This window comes from Vitis vinifera, chromosome 14 (genome assembly GCF_030704535.1).
Source record: "Vitis vinifera cultivar Pinot Noir 40024 chromosome 14, ASM3070453v1".
NCBI lineage: Eukaryota > Viridiplantae > Streptophyta > Magnoliopsida > Vitales > Vitaceae > Vitis > Vitis vinifera.
In genome coordinates this window covers 10212583-10229539 of record NC_081818.1, presented here as the reverse complement: position 1 = coordinate 10229539, position 16957 = coordinate 10212583, and the positions used below count along the sequence as shown (strand labels likewise).

The 16957-nt window shown below is 38.7% G+C and overlaps 1 protein-coding gene across 1 annotated transcript; it reads right to left on the bottom strand.

Annotated features, from left to right (window-relative positions):
• Positions 1-12533: 12533 nt before the first annotated feature.
• Positions 12534-14632, bottom strand: LOC100246653 (tyrosine--tRNA ligase, chloroplastic/mitochondrial). Its single transcript, XM_002265202.5, has one exon. The coding sequence runs from the start codon at positions 14227-14229 to the stop codon at positions 12772-12774; it is 1458 nt and encodes a 485-aa protein (XP_002265238.2). The 5' UTR covers positions 14230-14632; the 3' UTR covers positions 12534-12771.
• Between the last annotated feature and the right edge of the window lie 2325 nt (positions 14633-16957).

The window sequence follows — 16957 nt, the reverse complement described above, 5'->3', positions numbered from 1 at the left end:
ACATGTAGCACCTATTTGGCATCTTCCAATCCTTCCATCTAAGTTGATCCTATGTCAAAATCTTAACCCAAGTTGCCTCCCAAGCAAAAAAGCTAACTCTAACAGGGCCCAAGAAATCCACATTGTGTCGTACAGGAAAGGTTCCACTCTTCTACTTGCCAGAAAGGAGTAAAAGGACCGAACTGAAAAATCACCATCCTTAGTCTCCAACCAAACCACGGTATCAAATGTACCCGAACCGATGGAGTAGCTATGCAACCTCCTAAATAAGGCATCAACCTCCTCTAACTCCCAATCATTGAATTGTCTAATGAACCTTGGTCCCAACTATCCTCATCCCAAACATCTACCACCCAAGCATCCTTAAAGGAAGCTATAGCATAAAGACCTAGGAACTCATCCCTCAAAGACATATCCCCATACCATCTATCTTTCCAAAATTTTACTCGATTTCTTGAGCCCACCTGAAACCTTGTTTTATCTTTGAAGACCTCCCACCCATTTCTAATTGACTTCCATACTCCTACACCATACCTCCCTCTCAACTCCTTAGTGCACCACTCCCCCTCTTGCATCCCATACTTACCAACAATTACCCGTTTCCAAAGATATTTATTATTTGCCATAAATGTTGAGAACTTGTAGGAACATATATAGTTGATTTTGAGTGAACCTTTATTAGCTTAAAACTTTCAAAGTTTATATTTTAAATTTTTTTTTTTTGATCAATAAGTGTATAATTGTATTGCAAGAGGCACTAAAATAGCAACTCACAGAATTACAGTATAAAGGAACTTACCTCCTTACAACAAGGCCCAAACAACAAGGAAAAAACAAAAAATTATCTCCTTTAACACATACACACCCACTCTATAAAATGTTTTAAGGTTGAAGGACCATCTTTTATCCACAATTTGGTTTCCGACCACAGTAAATACACAAAAGAAACTTTCAGCTTTTGAATGGACAGCCCACAATCCTCGAAAGCAATTGAATTTCTAGCCTTCCATATAACCCAAAACAAACATAACGGTCCCAATTGCTACGCCACCTTCCTCTTCTTTCCCACAAAAGAGTCCCTCCATCCTAAAAGGGTTTCCTTCACCGAAAGAGGAAAAACCCAAGAAACTCCAAAAAAAGAAAGGAGCAACATCCACAATTCCCTTGTTTTTACACAATGAATGAGAAGGTGATCAATTGACTCCTCACACGTATGGCATAAAAAACATCTATTTGCCATCACCCAACCTCTCTTTTGCAAACGATCCAAGGTTAGAACTCTCCCCCAAGAAGCCTCCCACGCAAAAAAGCTGAATTTGGGCTGCACACAAGAGTTCCAAATAATCTTCGAAGGGAAAGAAGCAAGAGACCCCGGCTGCATAGTCCTATACAAGGATTTTACCTAGAAAACCCCATCCTTTGATTCCATCCACTTCACCCATTTAAATTATTTAAACTGAAGTTAAGTTATTTTAAAATTTGATTCAAATTAAATTTTATTATTTTAATAGAAGGAGATAAGAGCCAAATAACTTGTATTGCATTATTTAAAAAAAAAATAAAGAAACAAATAAAATCGTATTTAATGTAATCCAAGAGTGCCAAACACAAATCTCACACTCACACTCGTATAGTATCATGTCGACAACGGTATTTTGATTGAAATTTTAGTACCCACGTATCACAAAGGAAAAGGCACTAGGCACAAATGGCTTCACACATACATTCCATTAGGATTGTTAGGGCATTATTAAAGAGGATTTGTTGAATGTTTTCTCTGAGTTTCATGACAATGGAGTCACCAATAAGAGCACAAATGTCACTTTCATTTCCCTAGGTCTTAAGAGGAGCTAAACCAATAGAATATCATATTTTTGACCAATTAGTTTGATAACTAGCAAAATCATAACTAAAGTGTTCTCTCAACTATTATGAGGGGTTTTGCACGAGACCTCATATTTCTATAAGGGTAGATAAATTTTAGATGTAGTTTTGGTGGCGAATCAAGTGGTGAATGAGAAAAAGAGATTTGGGAGAAGAAGAAGTAGCCTTCATGAGTGAGAGATAACAAAGAGATATTATTTCATCGGGGATTGGAGAAGGGAAGAAAGATCACCTTATGGGTTGGAACCAAGTGTGTAACTCTAAGAGGGAAGGGGGATTAACATTTGGAGAATATCCCTGAGAAATAGAGCTTTTCTAGAAAGTGGTGGGAGAGGTTCCCTAGGGAGAGTCATGTTTTTGGCGTAAGATCATCTTGAGTATTTATAAGTATAATTTTAATGGATGGGATGTCAACTCTGTTGTTAGATTATCGCATAAATGCCCTTGGAAGGCTATTGCACAAACCTTCTTAGACTTTTTTCATTTTACTCATTATTCCCTTTTTGTAATCCCCATAAAAATGAGGATCAAATTAGAGAAAATTCAAAAGGAGATCTTGAAAGAAAAAAGATGCATCTTGTGAGCTAGTCAAATGTGTATAAGGATAAAAAGCACGAAGGGTTGGGAATTAGAACATTGGAGATCCTTCATTGGGCCTCAATAGGCAAATGGTTGTAGAGGTTTTGCTATTGAGCAGGAAAGCTTGTGGAGGAAAATCATCCATGGAAAATTCGGGCAAAAAGAACCTCTGTTGCAGTTGCAATTGACAGGAACACTAGCCTAGTGCCTCAAAAGTCCAAGGTCAATCCCAGGCAAAATTACTATGAAGGTCAAGCTGTTGAATCTCTACCGGAGGTTGCCATTAAGGTGAATGTGGTTTCTGACATTGGAAAAAGTGAGGATTTTGATGGTTTAAGGTTGGGAGGAAAGAAGCTTTTTTTGCAGGGGAGGGGTCTCTAAGAGTGGACAGCTTGGTCCAAAGACCAAGTGGGCTAGGTTGGAGACTAAAAGACCTTCTTCTTTTCTAGGTGGGCCTGCTAGCACATTGAAGCCCAGTTTATCTCGAGCCATGTCTCTTAATAAGAGAGTGGGCTTTGTCTTCTCTAAAAAGGTGGGGTCTTGGGTTGTTCCTATTAAGCCCAAAAAAACCATCGGCAGGAGAGGGTTTAGAGAGCAACTAGCCCAAGGTTCTCCCCTAGGGCTCCCTCTTTATGATAGTGAGGCCTTTTCATTGGGGCTCCCGAAGCCAACATCTAAAGAAAAAGACGAGGTCTCGCTGCATGAGAGACCCTTGTTGGACCAAGGTCTCAATCGAGTTTCTTTGGAGGGGTGTATTTCAGGTACGTAACCCATCTCACATTTTCCTGCTCTTGGAGGGTGGTCAGGAGCTCTTCTAACACTTCTTCTCTTTCTCTTTCGGGGTTAGGGAATTCTATGTGGAACGTTTAAACCAGGGAGATTGAGGGGGAGCTTGACGATCCTTTGAAGCCTGAGTCAGCGAGCGTGCTGTTGTGTATGATTCTCAAGGATGGACACTTTGTTGCTCTGCAAGAACACAATCAGATCACCCACTCAGGGGGAGGGGCTGAGGGGGTAACCTTAAGGGATTCAAGTAAAGGAGCTCTCCTCTTGCACAATCAAACCGAAATATCAAAAGAGAAGTTGCCACCTCTTTAGATCACAATAGCAAGAGAATTGGTAAGGGAGAAATCCCCTTGGGTGAATAAGAAATTCCTTTGGTTCTGCAAGTCTGTGAGGGTTTTGGTTGAAGGCTTCGAAGAGGATATTTTGAGAATTCTTATGGAGATTGAGAATAGGAGGTGTTCTGCCAATAAGTCGAAAGTAAACAAAAAGGGAACAATGTCATGTACAAGGAAGGATGGAGAGTTGAAGAAGCTCTTTAGCACCATTAATTATGACGGCTTGGCTGGAAGAGAAGCAGAGGATGGGGATTTGGGAAGGCAAGTTGTTATGGTCCCTTATGAAGCTTAGGATTTTATCCTGGAATGTTAGAGAATTGCATGACCCAAATAAAAGGATGGTCATTAAGTCTATGGTGAGAAAACATAAGTCATATTTGGTTTGTTTTTTGAAAAAAAAATAAATAAAAAAAAAATGAGGGAGATGTCTGATAGGTTTGTTAAAATCTTAGGGGTTGGTGGGAACTTGGGTTGGGTGACTCTAGATGCAAGGGGCATGGCGGGAAGGGTGTTGTTACTATGGGATAAGAGAGTTTTGGAAAGGTTAGACGTTGAAGTGGGTTCGTTTTCCATTTCTTGTCGCTTTAGAAATTGCAAGGAGGGGTTCTTTTGGGTGTCCTTTGGGTTATATGGCCCGCTTAAAGGAAGGGAGAGGAAGGAGTTGTGGGAGGAGCTAGCCATTGTTAAGGGCCTCTGGAATGAGGCTTGGTGCATAGCAGGGGACTTTAATGTGGTGCAGTTTCCAAGTGAAACGAGCAATGGCAAGCAAATGCTAATTGCTATGAGAGAGTTCTCCAGCTTTATTGATGAATTTGAACTAGTAGACCCATCATTGGGTAATGGTGCCTACACCTGGAGTGGAAGGTAAGGAGGTTCGCTAAAGGCTCAATTGGATTTTTTTTGTTTTCAAGAGACTAGGAGAATCTTGTTTCGGGAGTGATGCAATTTCTATTGCCAGAACCAGTTTTTGATCATTGTTCCATTTTATTAGATTGCGAAGGGGTGAGAAAAGGTAAAAACCCGTTTAGGTTTGAGAACATGTGGCTAAGAGTTGAAGGCTTTGCAGATAAAATTAAAGAGTGGTGGTAAACTTACAATTTTAGGGGAAGACGGAGCTTTGTGCTTGCTAAAAAGTTACATGCTTTGAAATGTGACCTGAAGAAATGGACCAAAGAGGTCCTTGACTCCTTGGATAATGAGGCCTTGGAGGGGTTGTTTTTAGAGGAGGAGGTAACTAAAGCTCTCTCAGATTTGGGGGGTGACAAGGCCCCAAGGTTGAATGGTTTCTCACTGGCTTTCTAGAAGTTCTATTGGCCTATAGTTGGGGGGGCGGGGGGTGGGGAAAGTGATAGAGGTGTTTGAGGAACTCCATTCGCAGAATGCTGTATTTCGAAGCCTTAATGCAACCTTCTTAGTTCTTATCTCGAAGAAAGGTGGGGCCAGTGATGTGCAGGATTTCAAGCCAATTAGTCTTGTGGGGAGTCTTTATAAAATTATTGCAAAAGTCCTTGCTAACAAGCTGAAAATGGTGATTGGAAAAGTGGTGTCAAACAACTAGAAAACTTTTGTGGGGGGTAGACAGATTCTAGACGCAGCCTTGGTAGCCAATGAGGTGATTGACTCAAGGAAACGAAGTTCCAGTGCAGGTTTAGTGTGCAAACTAGACATTGAAAAAGCTTACAATAGTGGAAATTAGAAATTCCTTCTCTCGGTTTTGAAGAAAATGGAATTCGGTCCCAAGTGGCAAAAGTGGATTTTTTTTTCTACATTTTAACTATGAGAATGGCAATCTTAGTCAATGTCACTCCTACAAATTTCTTCTCAACATATAGAGGCTTGAGGCAGGGGGACCCACTTTCACCTTATTTGTTTGTGCTAATTATGAAAGCTTTCAACGGTTTAATTGCTAAGGCTAAGGAGGGAGGATTCATTAGGGGTTTCAAGGTAGTGGGGAGAGGTAGAGAAGGGGTTAATGTCTCTCACTTGTTGTTTACAAACGATACTCTTCTCTTTTGCGAGGATAATGAAGTTCAACTGAAGTTTTAGAAGTGGGTTGTTACTTGTTTTGAAGTGGCGTCAAACTTAAAAATAAACTTGCAAAAAAGTGAAATTACTCCAGTGGGGGCCACTGAGGATGTGGACAGAGCAACTGCTTTATTTGGGTGTAAAGTAGGGAAACTCCCTACTACTTATCTAGGTTTACCCCTTGGAGCTCCTCATAAATCGTGCAAAGTTTGGGACGTTATAGAAGAGATATTCAAGAGGAAATTGATTGCTTGGAAAAAACAATACTTGTCCAAAGGAGGAGGACTCATCCTTATTAAGTGCACTATTTCAAACCTCCCAATCTATTTTATGTTGCTTTTTGTAATTCCAAAGAAAGTGAGAATCAAATTGGAGAGAATTCAAAGGGAGTTTTTGTGGGGAGATATGGAGTAGAGGAAGATCCACTTGGTAAGTTGGTTGGTTATTTGTAAAGATAAGAAGCATGGAGGGTTGGGGTTAAGGCACTTGGAGGGATTCAATCAAGCTTTGTTAGGAAAATGGCTTTGGAAATTTCCCCTTGAGAAGGAAAGTTTTTTTGACAAAAGTCATTGTTGGAAAATTTGGGGAGGTGGAGGGGGGATGGACCACTAGAGAGGTGAGGGATTCTTATGGGTTGGGCCTTTGGAAAGACATTAAAAATGGATAGGAGGATTTCTCTTAGAACTAGTATTCGTATTGGAAATGGTAGACACGTGAGTTTTTGGAGGGACATTTGGGTTAGGGATTCTAAGCTAAAGGATGTTTTTCCTACTCTATTCAAGATTGCAGCCCATAAATTTGCTTCAGTGGCTGACCTATGGCGGAGGCAAGGGGTTGGAGGCGGCTGTTGAGAGGTGCACTTTAGAAGATCTTTCCAAGATTGGGAATTGGAGGAGGTGACTCGTTTTTTGGAACTTATTTTTGAGGTAAAGGTTCAAGAAAGGGAGGATTCCTTAGTATTTAAGAATGATGGGAGAGGAAAGTTTAATGTTATTATAGGTCTTTAAGGGCTGAAAATAATTTTTTATTTCCAACCAAAGAGATGTGTGTTCCTCTTAGAACTCATTTTTTGCTTGGGAAGCAATTTGGGGGAAAATCTTAACAATAGACATGTCAATGCAGAGAGCCTGGTCCATGGTCAATATGTGCAGTCTTTGTAAAGACAGTTAATAATCGGCAGACCACATTCTGATTCATTGTGGTAAGAGGAGGGAGCCATGACCTTTGTTGTTAACATCTTTCAGCCTGGTATAAGTGTTCCAGGCTTCAGTGAGACATCTTCTCCTACAATGGAAAGTTAAGGGGCTAAGGAAGAGAAGGAGAGCAGTTTGGAGAATGACTCTAATTTCGCCTTTTCTAGAGTATTTGGGGATAGCGAAACCAAAGAACTTTCCTAGAGGAAGTGTTGTCAGACAAAGTTTGAGAAATCTCTTTTTCCGTTCACTTTTAGAGTGGTCTCAACAATATTTGGAATTAGACATTTCCTCTTTTCTGAATTTTTTGGGTGATTGGCAATGTGGCTAGCTTTCTCTCTCTCTAGGTTTTTTTTTTCTTTTTTGCAGCCTGGTTTGGCTCTTATTGTATACTACCTGTATACGTAAGGTCCACTCCCTATTTTTGGCGTTTTCTTAATTCAATCTATCTTTGTCTATCAAACAAAAGTAAAATATAAATTAATTAACTTCTAACATAGCCTTTGAGAACAAGAATGTAATTTTTCATATAGAATTATTTTACCTTTCTCTGCCTTTTATGACCAATTTCTAACGTCTTTGCACACTCTAAACAATTAATAATAAATTCTTTAAACAAAAGAAAATTAAATGTGATTTTCCTTAAAAATTATGAAAAATAGTAAAATGTGTGTGTACCATTATATTGTTATATCACGTATAATGTATCGTAAGATATGCTTAAGGATTGTAATACATATTGATTTTCATAAAAAATGTATCATGTCATTGTATTGTATCATGTATCATAAGTTTTTTGACAACTTAGATTGTATACATAAGGTGCACCCACTCTCTTTGGTGCTCTTTTAATAGATGAGCCATTTTCTTTTTTTAGATAGGTAAAGATAGGTATGTAGAAATTAATAATAGTAAAAAGTACACCATGGTACATAGGACGTATCTAAGGATTAAGGAGCACCTAAAGGAAGGCCTCAAAGGGGGTACAAAAAAACCACCCTAACACTCAACAAGACCCCACCCAATCTACAAAATCAGACAAAGGCATTGAACCTTCACTTATATACATGTTAACTCAAGCTGAAAGATTACAAAGGAACGAGAGTTTTATCTTTTGATCAATTTGTTCCTTATTTTTAAAAGCTCTTTGATTTTGTTCTAGCTAAATTGTCCAAAAAAATGAAATAAGGAGCAGCTTTTCCAAATCTTTTTCCTTTCCTTCCCCACAAAGGAACCATGCCAACTTAATAGGGTATCTTTCACTAAAGAAATGATCAGCCAAACTACACTGAATAAGGATAAGAAGAGATGTCATAGAATCCTTACTTTGGTGCAATGAAGTAGAATATGATCAATAGACTTCCCCCTCAAGTTTGCAAAAAAAAAAAAAAATTATTCATTAATGGCCGCCCTCTCTTATGGAGAGTATCCAAAGTGAAAACTTTTCTCCAATTGGTTTCCCACACAAAAAAGCTCACTTTGACTGGACCCATGAATTCCAAAAAATGTTCATTGGAAAGTGGACTGCCCTCCCCTTTCCAAGGCTGAATATAAAGATTTAAGTGAAAACAAACCCTTTTTAGCATCTTTCTAGATCACCTCGTCATTTTCTTCCCTTCTAACTGTCTTTACTAGCAATGTGGAGAAAAAGATCCTAACAACATCCAACTCCCAATCATTAAAGTGCTTAGTGAAGCACAGAATCCAATAGCCCCTGCTCCTAAGCCTTCCCATAAATCCGCCACCCAAGCCTCCTTTGACAGAGATAACACTTACAAAGAGGGAAAGAAATTACATAACGGTTCCTCTATACACCATCTATTTGTCCAAAACTTAACCCTTCTACCATTACCCACTTTAAAGGAAGTTCTACTAAAGAAAAGATCCCACCCCTAAAGAATCAATTCTCTCTCTCTCTCTCTCTCTCTATATATATATATATATATATATATTTGATAAATAAACACAAATATATTAAAGGGCAAAGGCCACAAAGCATACAGGGAGTATACAAATCAGCCTAAAACAAGAGCACAAAAAACAAGCACCCTTACCCACCCTTAAGTGGCCGCTAGCCACTCCAAAAAGCCTAAGAGTGAAGAATACTCCTCTCCAATATACACCCTAGCCCAACTCCACAAGGTACATACAAAAGAATTTTTGAGTTTCTGTATATCTAACACCCCTCCCTTAAAAGCTAATTTATTCCTCTCCTTCCATACCGTCCAAAAAATACACAACGGGATAGAATTCTAAATTTTTTTCCTTTTTTTCCCACAAAGGAGCCCCTCCAACTGAATAACGCCTCTTTCACTGACTCTAGGAACACCCACTGAACCCCAACAAGGGCAAAGACGATTTCCCAAAGGGCCCTTACCACTATACAATGTAAAAAAATGTGATTTACATTTTCCTCTTCACAACCACACAAAAAATAGCGGTTAGGAAGCTGCCAACCCCTTTTTAGAAGCCTATCCAAGGTGAGAATCTTCCCCCACGCGGCTTCCCAAGCAAAAAAGGCCGTTTTGGTTGGGACCTTGTCTACCCAAACACATTTAGTCGGAAAGGCGCATGCATTGATAACAGTCAGCACGTTGTAGGCAACCTTAACCCCACATTTGCCATGACTCCCCTCTTTCCAAAGCACAGCGTCCTCCTCTGAAGTTATCCTGAAGTCCCTAAGCCTATTAAGCAATCCTCTAATCAAGTCCAGCTCCCAATCATTAAAGTCTCTATGAAATCTAAGATTCCAACCTCCTTGACCCATGCTTGGGTCCCACATCTCATTGATCGTTGCATTCCTGTGGACCGCCAACTCAAAAAGCTAGGGGAAAGATTGGGACAGCGCCACGTTGCCACACCACTAGTCAGTCCAGAATTTAACTCTAGTCCCTTTCCCCACCTTAAACTTTATGTTATCCCAACACCACTTAGCTTCCTTCAAAATCTCCTTCCAAATCCCCACTCCATAAGTGCCACGGGCTTCTTTAGTTCTCCACCCAAACTCTTCCTGACCATATTTCACCCCAATCACCAACTTCTAGAGATTATCCTTTTCAACGGCAAATCTCCATAACCATTTACCCAACAACGCTTTGTTCAGGGGATCAATCTTCCGAATGCCAAGGCCACCCTTCTCCTTTTGAGTGCACACCACCTCCCATTTAATTAAATAGACTTTCCTCTCCAAGCTTCCCCCTCCCCAAAGAAAATCTCTTTGTAATTTTTCGAGTCTATTTGCAACACTCTTAGGCATTCGAAAGAGGGACATATTGTAAATAGGCAAGCTGGCCATAGTGCTCTTGATTAAGGTGATACGCCCTCCCTTCGAAATATATTGTCTTTTCCACTGGGCTAATCTTTTCCTCATTCTCTCTTCCACCCCATCCCACATAGAGACAACTTTGTGGTGAGCTCCAAGGGGCAGCCCCAAGTAAACAGTGGGCAGCAATCCCACTTTACAACCAAGCTCCACAACCATTTCCTCAATATCTTCCACCTCACCAACCGGAATTAAGACGTTTTTATCTAGATTAATTCTGAGACCGGAAGCCGCCTCAAACCAAGCTAAAATCCAGCTTAGAGCGGAAAGTTGCTCTTTCCTAGCTTCACAAAAGATGATTGTATCATCAGCAAAAAGAAGATGTGAAACTATCATCTCCTCTTCCCCTCTCCCCCGAATTCTGCAGCCTGACAAGAAGCCCCCATCAACCGCCCTTCTAATCAGATTACTCAACACTTCCATGCCCAACACAAAGAGATACGGGGAAAGAAGATCTCCTTGCCTCAGCCCCTTGGAATTTGAGAAGAAGCCAACCGGCACCCCATTGATCATGACTGAAAATTTGGCAGTTGAGATGCACCACCAAATCCACTCCATCCACCGCGACCCAAAGCCCATTTTAAACAGAACTTTCATAAAAAAATTCCAATTAATGCTGTCATAGGCTTTTTCAATATCCAATTTGCATATCAACCCTTTCTCGTTCCTTTTGTGCCAGAAATCAATCACCTCATTGGCAATAAGTGACGCATCCAAAATATGTTTGCCCCTCACAAAGGCATTTTGGTCCCCGGAAACCACCTTATCTAACACCTTCTTTAACCTATTCGCCAACACCTTAGCCAAGAGCTTGTACAAACTCCCTAACAAACTGATTGACCGGAAATCACCCAAGTCTTCAGCCCCTCCTTTCTTATGCTTCTATGAGGATCATTGGTTACGTAATAAATCTCTTTGTAAGTAGTACACAAACATCTATAGAGTAATGAAGCTGAGAAAATTTGTTATTTCCTTAGTGTTAGTTTCCTTTTCCACATCTATATCTTATAACTTCAATTTTTTTTCCGTAGCCTCTTGGAGCAAGATATTAAGAAACTCACTCATCTAATAGTTGCATTAGCCCATCTCTATTTATCACCTACTTTTCCTAACATGAGAGTTTGGTCCTTGACATCCTCAAGATTGTTCTTTGTTTGCTCTTTTAAAGATATACCCATTTCTACTAATGTAGTTCCTTTTATTACTACAAATTTTACATAAAAATCCAAAAGTCCCACCAGAAGTGAAGGCCTTTGCATGGCTATGGCATATAGGAAGGTCAATTCTAACTCACTCCAATGAAAAAGACCATACAAAGTCTAAGATCATAATTTTTTACATTGCCCTACAACATTGACATTATAATGTAGATTGTTTCAACTTGCAAGGATTGATTGGGTACCACGAGGATAGGTAAAGGAGACATTGATATTATCCTTTAGCGGTTTTAGGGACTTCATCAAGGTAGGATTCTTAGGCTCACTGCTAGCCTTGATTTGGTTTAAACTATTTGGCAAGAAAGAAATTATGGTAGAAGGGGATCTCTAAAAGCAGTTTGGGACTTATTTTACTTTTCTTTTCTTCCCTATGAGCTTCTACCAATAAAGCTTATGTAGGTATCCCTTTAATTTTTTTAGTAGAAGGTGATTCTGCAATTGTCATATCACAGGCAACTAAGAAAGAAAAAGGACCCTGGAAGTTTGATGGGTGGATGTTCCTTCACTTGAGTTACTCAGTTAGGCAATCATGTGACAGATTTTTTTATAGGTAAATATTTATTGCATTAATAATGCTTAACAAAAGAGCTCACTGAACTACACACTATATATACAAAGGCACCACATGGTCATACCAAGCAGAGGGATACACAAAAGACAACCTCCATCCACTACATAGAGCAGATGCAATAAAAAAAAATGGAGCTAGACTTTTAGTTTCTTTTGTAGAAGATATACCACCATAAGTTATGGATGGATTTGACTTTTTGAATTAGTATACACTTGTCCATCTTTTCTATTAGACTTTCTATAAAGGATCGTGTATCTCTTGAAATGATTTCTTATTCTCTTTGTACATCATATTTCAATACAATGAAATTGCTACTTCTGATAAAAAAAATAATAATAAAAGCCAAACTAACTATCACTTTTACCTTCATTAGAAATCTAGTAAGCATAGCTGAGCCACAATTTTCAAACATATATGTAACATAAATCTGCTGAAAGAACTTACTTCTATCACATAAAAACTATAATTCCTAAATCCTATAAAATTCCAACACCCAAGACAACACCTTGTAAACCTGGTCTAACCTACTGCACATAAATAGATACAACCAACATAAATTGATGTTTTTGGCTCAGTGTCTACAACAGCAAGCAATTTTACAAAATAAGAAATGAGAAAAACTGGAGTCCAAAAAGTAATCATTTTAGCTGAGATTACTTCAGCTATTGAATTCATTGTGGCATGCATTTTACAAATAGTACAAAATTCCAAAATTGAGATGCTTTATGGAAGCATCCCATACATATACTGTGAAAGTATTTTTAAATCATTAAAAAAAAAAATCGTACTGCATGCCAACAATTAAAACAAGTGGATATAATATTGTTGTTCATAAATAATCAACTAGCCAATACCACAATCAAGAAATCCTTACAACAACTTTGTTCTTCTTCCCTGCTGATAGTAGTAGAACTTTCCCATCCACAATGTCTTCAGCCTCAATCCTCTTTGCTTCACTATCAATTCTATTATTATTCAGGTACAACCCCCCTTGCTTCAAAAGGCGGCGAGCAGCCGACTTACTCTCAAGCAAACCCGTCGAAATTGAAAGATCCAAAAGTGAAAGATTCAAAACCTCATCATAAGACAAACTGCAAGATGGTACATCCTTCGCAATCCCCTCAATGGTCTTCCAATCCAACTTGGTCTCAGCTCCGGGCCTCAATGCTTCAGTGGCCTTGAGAGCCTCATCTAACCCCTCCTGCCCATGTACAAACCGAGTAGCTTCCTCAGCAAGCCTCCGCTGAGCTGTGTTGGGCACATAACTAGGACTCCTCATTTTCACCTCCAATTCCATTATCTCATCCATGTCCAAGAAAGTAAGGATCTTCAAAAACCTCACCACATCCGCATCCGGGACACTGAAAAAATACTGATAGAACTTGTAAGGTGACAACATTGCTGGTGAGAGCCAAATGGCACCATCCTCTGATTTCCCAAACTTTGTGCCATCACTCTTCAATAGAAGAGGAAATGTGAGACCATAGGCACCATCTGTTTGCAAAATTTTCCGAATGAGCTCGGTCCCAGCAGTTATATTTCCCCATTGATCACTCCCCCCAAACTGAACACTTACACCCTCATTCTCAAACAAATACAAGAAATCATATCCCTGCAATAACTGATACGTGAATTCGGTGTAACTCATTCCCTGCTCCGACTCTAGCCGCTTCTTCACGCTTTCCTTCGCCATCATTGTGCCCACTCTCGCATACCTCCCAACCTTTTTCAGAAAATCCAACAATGTAAACTCTTTCCACCAATCATAATTATTCAATACCACAAACGAATCATCACCACCATTGGTGGTGCTTCGATTTAGAATTGAAGTAATGGTATTAGTGATTCCGATGGTGTTCTTCTCTAAAGCCTCGAGGTTTAGCTCCGGCCTCTCCAGGCTCTTCCCGGAAGGGTCACCAATCCTGGCAGTGGCGCCGCCGATGAGAGCAACGGCCTTGTGGCCGCAGCGGCGGAACCATGAGAGGACAATGAGACCGAGGAGGTTGCCCAGGTGGAGGCTCTCGGCGGTGGGGTCGAAGCCGCAGTAGACTTTGAGAGTTTGTGTGGAGGAAGAGGCGCGAAGAATGGGGCTGGTGATGGAGTCCACCAAACCCCTTTGCTCCAGAATTTCGATGACATTGGAGCGGTGAAGAGGGATTTTGGTTTGAGATGAAGAGTGTGCGCATCTAATGATGGAAGATAAGGGGCGGTTGCGGGAGAAGAGAGCGGCGATGGTCTTGGAAGAAGCAATGTTGGTGGAGAGGAAGAGCTTCTGATTGCAGGAAAGGAAAGCAGTTGAAGCCGCCGCCATGGCCATTGCCAAGTCCCAATCACTCTTCGTTAGTTACACTTTGCAATAACGCTAACGGGATGTCTGATATCTCCTATCTCAGCATTTTCCTTTCTCCCAATTCATCAAAAAGGGCCCAATATTCAAAACGGAATGGAAGAAAATTGAGATTTTTTATTTTTTCTGAGTTTATCCAAAACCCCTACGATGATAAACCATTCCACACAGAGAAATGTCAATGGCGGTCCGGTTCAACCGAAGAAGTAACGGCAGCGGTAGCAGTGGAGAGAGAAAGAGAGTGTGCGTGTTTTAGGGAGGAGAAGGAATAGAGAGAGGCTTTGGGTCCGACTCCACTGATATATCAGAGGAAGATGAGGGTGTTGCTGGAGAGATAGAATGCCCGCACGCGACTAAACTGGGCGTGGCTTCAGCATTTACATTTTTTTTTCTTTCTTTTCTTAAAAATTCCGATAATTTAAAAAAAAAAAAAAAAAAACACGACTCATGTTATTTAAAACAAAAGTTATTTACAATTTAAAATATTATAACTTTTATATTTCTAAATATTTCTTTAAAATAGTTTTTATTTGTGGTATTTTATTTTTAATTATTATTTATATTTATAAAATTATTTTTCAAAACATATCTTATAAAATAAATTAAAATAATTAAAATATATTCTCATAAAATACCATATCTTAGGTTTTTATAAATAAATTATCAATCGTAACTTTTTTGAGTCAATTTCAAAATTGACCAACCAATGGTGAAGGGTTGGTTATCGTGTTTGTAAGGCTAAGTACATATCGAGTCAAATATGTAAAATTTATTAAAAATAAGTTCGCCTTGTATAAAAATAGTACATGTTATAAGATTTCAAACCTTATATTAAACCCAAACCCAAATCACCAAAAGAACGAGTATTTAAGATTTCATTAGTTTCTTTTTTCCAAAAGAGAAATTTTGCTCGGGCAATAAACCATAGAAAATGGGAGGATGTTTTCTCAAAATGGAGGTCTAACATAATAGAAGAATCTTGCTAAAAAAACATGATGCCATTGTCGGAAATGAAGATAAGGTGATGAAAAAAAGGTAAAATATTATCGGAAAATGAAGATCCATAGGTAAGATGTGGGGAAAATGAGGGCTTGCCAGTAATGGGAGAATCTTGTAAAAAATAATGTATTATTGCTAAAAATGTGATAATGTGATAGAGAAAACTATAATCTTTTGAAAAATAAAAATTGACTAGCTACAATGATGGTAAAATAGTGATTTATTGTTAGGTTCATACCTTTGGTTTGGGTAAAACACACAAACGAGGATGAGGTACTCTTGATTTTTTATTTTTGTAATATTGTAAAGCCTGCTAAAAGAAGGAACTTCTTCGCTATTGCAAAATACAATACCAAGAGTACCCTTTTAATTTTGTTTTAAAAAATTTTTTGTTAAATTATTTAATCAATCAAAACTCTCATCTCACATCTTTGCATCCACCCTCATACATGAGTTATACTCACTACACCACAAACAATCTTCAATTGATCTCTAATTCTAGCAAGCTTGTTCCCTTTTTCAACAACCCATTGTTGTTTGACCTCTATTTTCAATAAACCATCATTGTTTTAACTTCTTCAATGAACTTCTTATGATAAGTTCCTTCCTATATTCGTTGAGTTGATCAACTTGAAAAGAAGTGAGCGTTGAAATTTAAATTACTAGAACAAAGCTCTTAAAAGTATGACATGATGTAACAAATTTGGAATTCATTATTTTTTTAATGTTATTCTAGGTTCACTTTTATCTATCATTGTTCTATACGTTTACTTTATGAGCATTATTGTCTAACATCTCTTGCATTATGACATATAACTTGGGTGCATTAAGAGTTGCACGGAAGATTTAAGTCATGGGTTCTTTGCAAAGTAAATGTTTAGTCCTTAATCGACCATGACTATGAGGTTGTAGTGTATCACCCCTAAATTGGGGGATAACTAGTCTTGGTCGTCGAGATGGGGTTCTCATAGTGAGTTCACTAGTATGTATGGTTACAAATTGAATAAGACCTATGGTGAGTTATGACATAAGGTTATCATATAGTCATTACTTTACCAAGCTGCTACATTATATAGTCTTTCAACCTTGAGAAAATATTGACCTTGTGTAGTCAACCTTGACATACAAGTGAGATCCTAAAGTGATAACATATTCCATATAGATTGGGGTCACCATTGATGAAAGATAGTAACAATAGGTATTCTCAATAGAGACACCATGATATTTCATAAACTTTAAGACAGTATGTCCCATTGGGTGATCATAAGTGTTAGAATTGAGCCCTTAAAAGTAAGACATGATATAACAAAGTTAGACTTGACAGTTCTTTTATTATCCCTTTTATGCATTGATATTGATTTCAACATTTAACTCATATTTTTTTTTACATTATACATGGCTAGGGTGTATTAGGAGTTATATAAAGGATACAAGTCATGAGTTCTTTGTAAGTAAATAAGTTGTCTACAGTTAGTTCATATATTTGGGTAATCTAGTAAAAACTATAATACACTATCTCCAAATTAGAAGGATGACTTGTTTTGGTCATTTAGATAGGTTTCCCATGGTGAGCGTACTAGTGTCTGCGATGCATACTGAACAAGACCCACGATGAATCATGACGTAAGGCTATCGATTATCATAATTCACCAAGCTACTATATTGCATGGACTCTCAACCTTAAGAGGATATTGAGTTT

What these genes read in the sequence shown, in the direction of transcription:
- LOC100246653 (XM_002265202.5), bottom strand. Translation starts at nt 14,229, where the DNA reads ATGGCCATGGCGGCGGCTTCAACTGCTTTCCTTTCCTGCAATCAGAAG.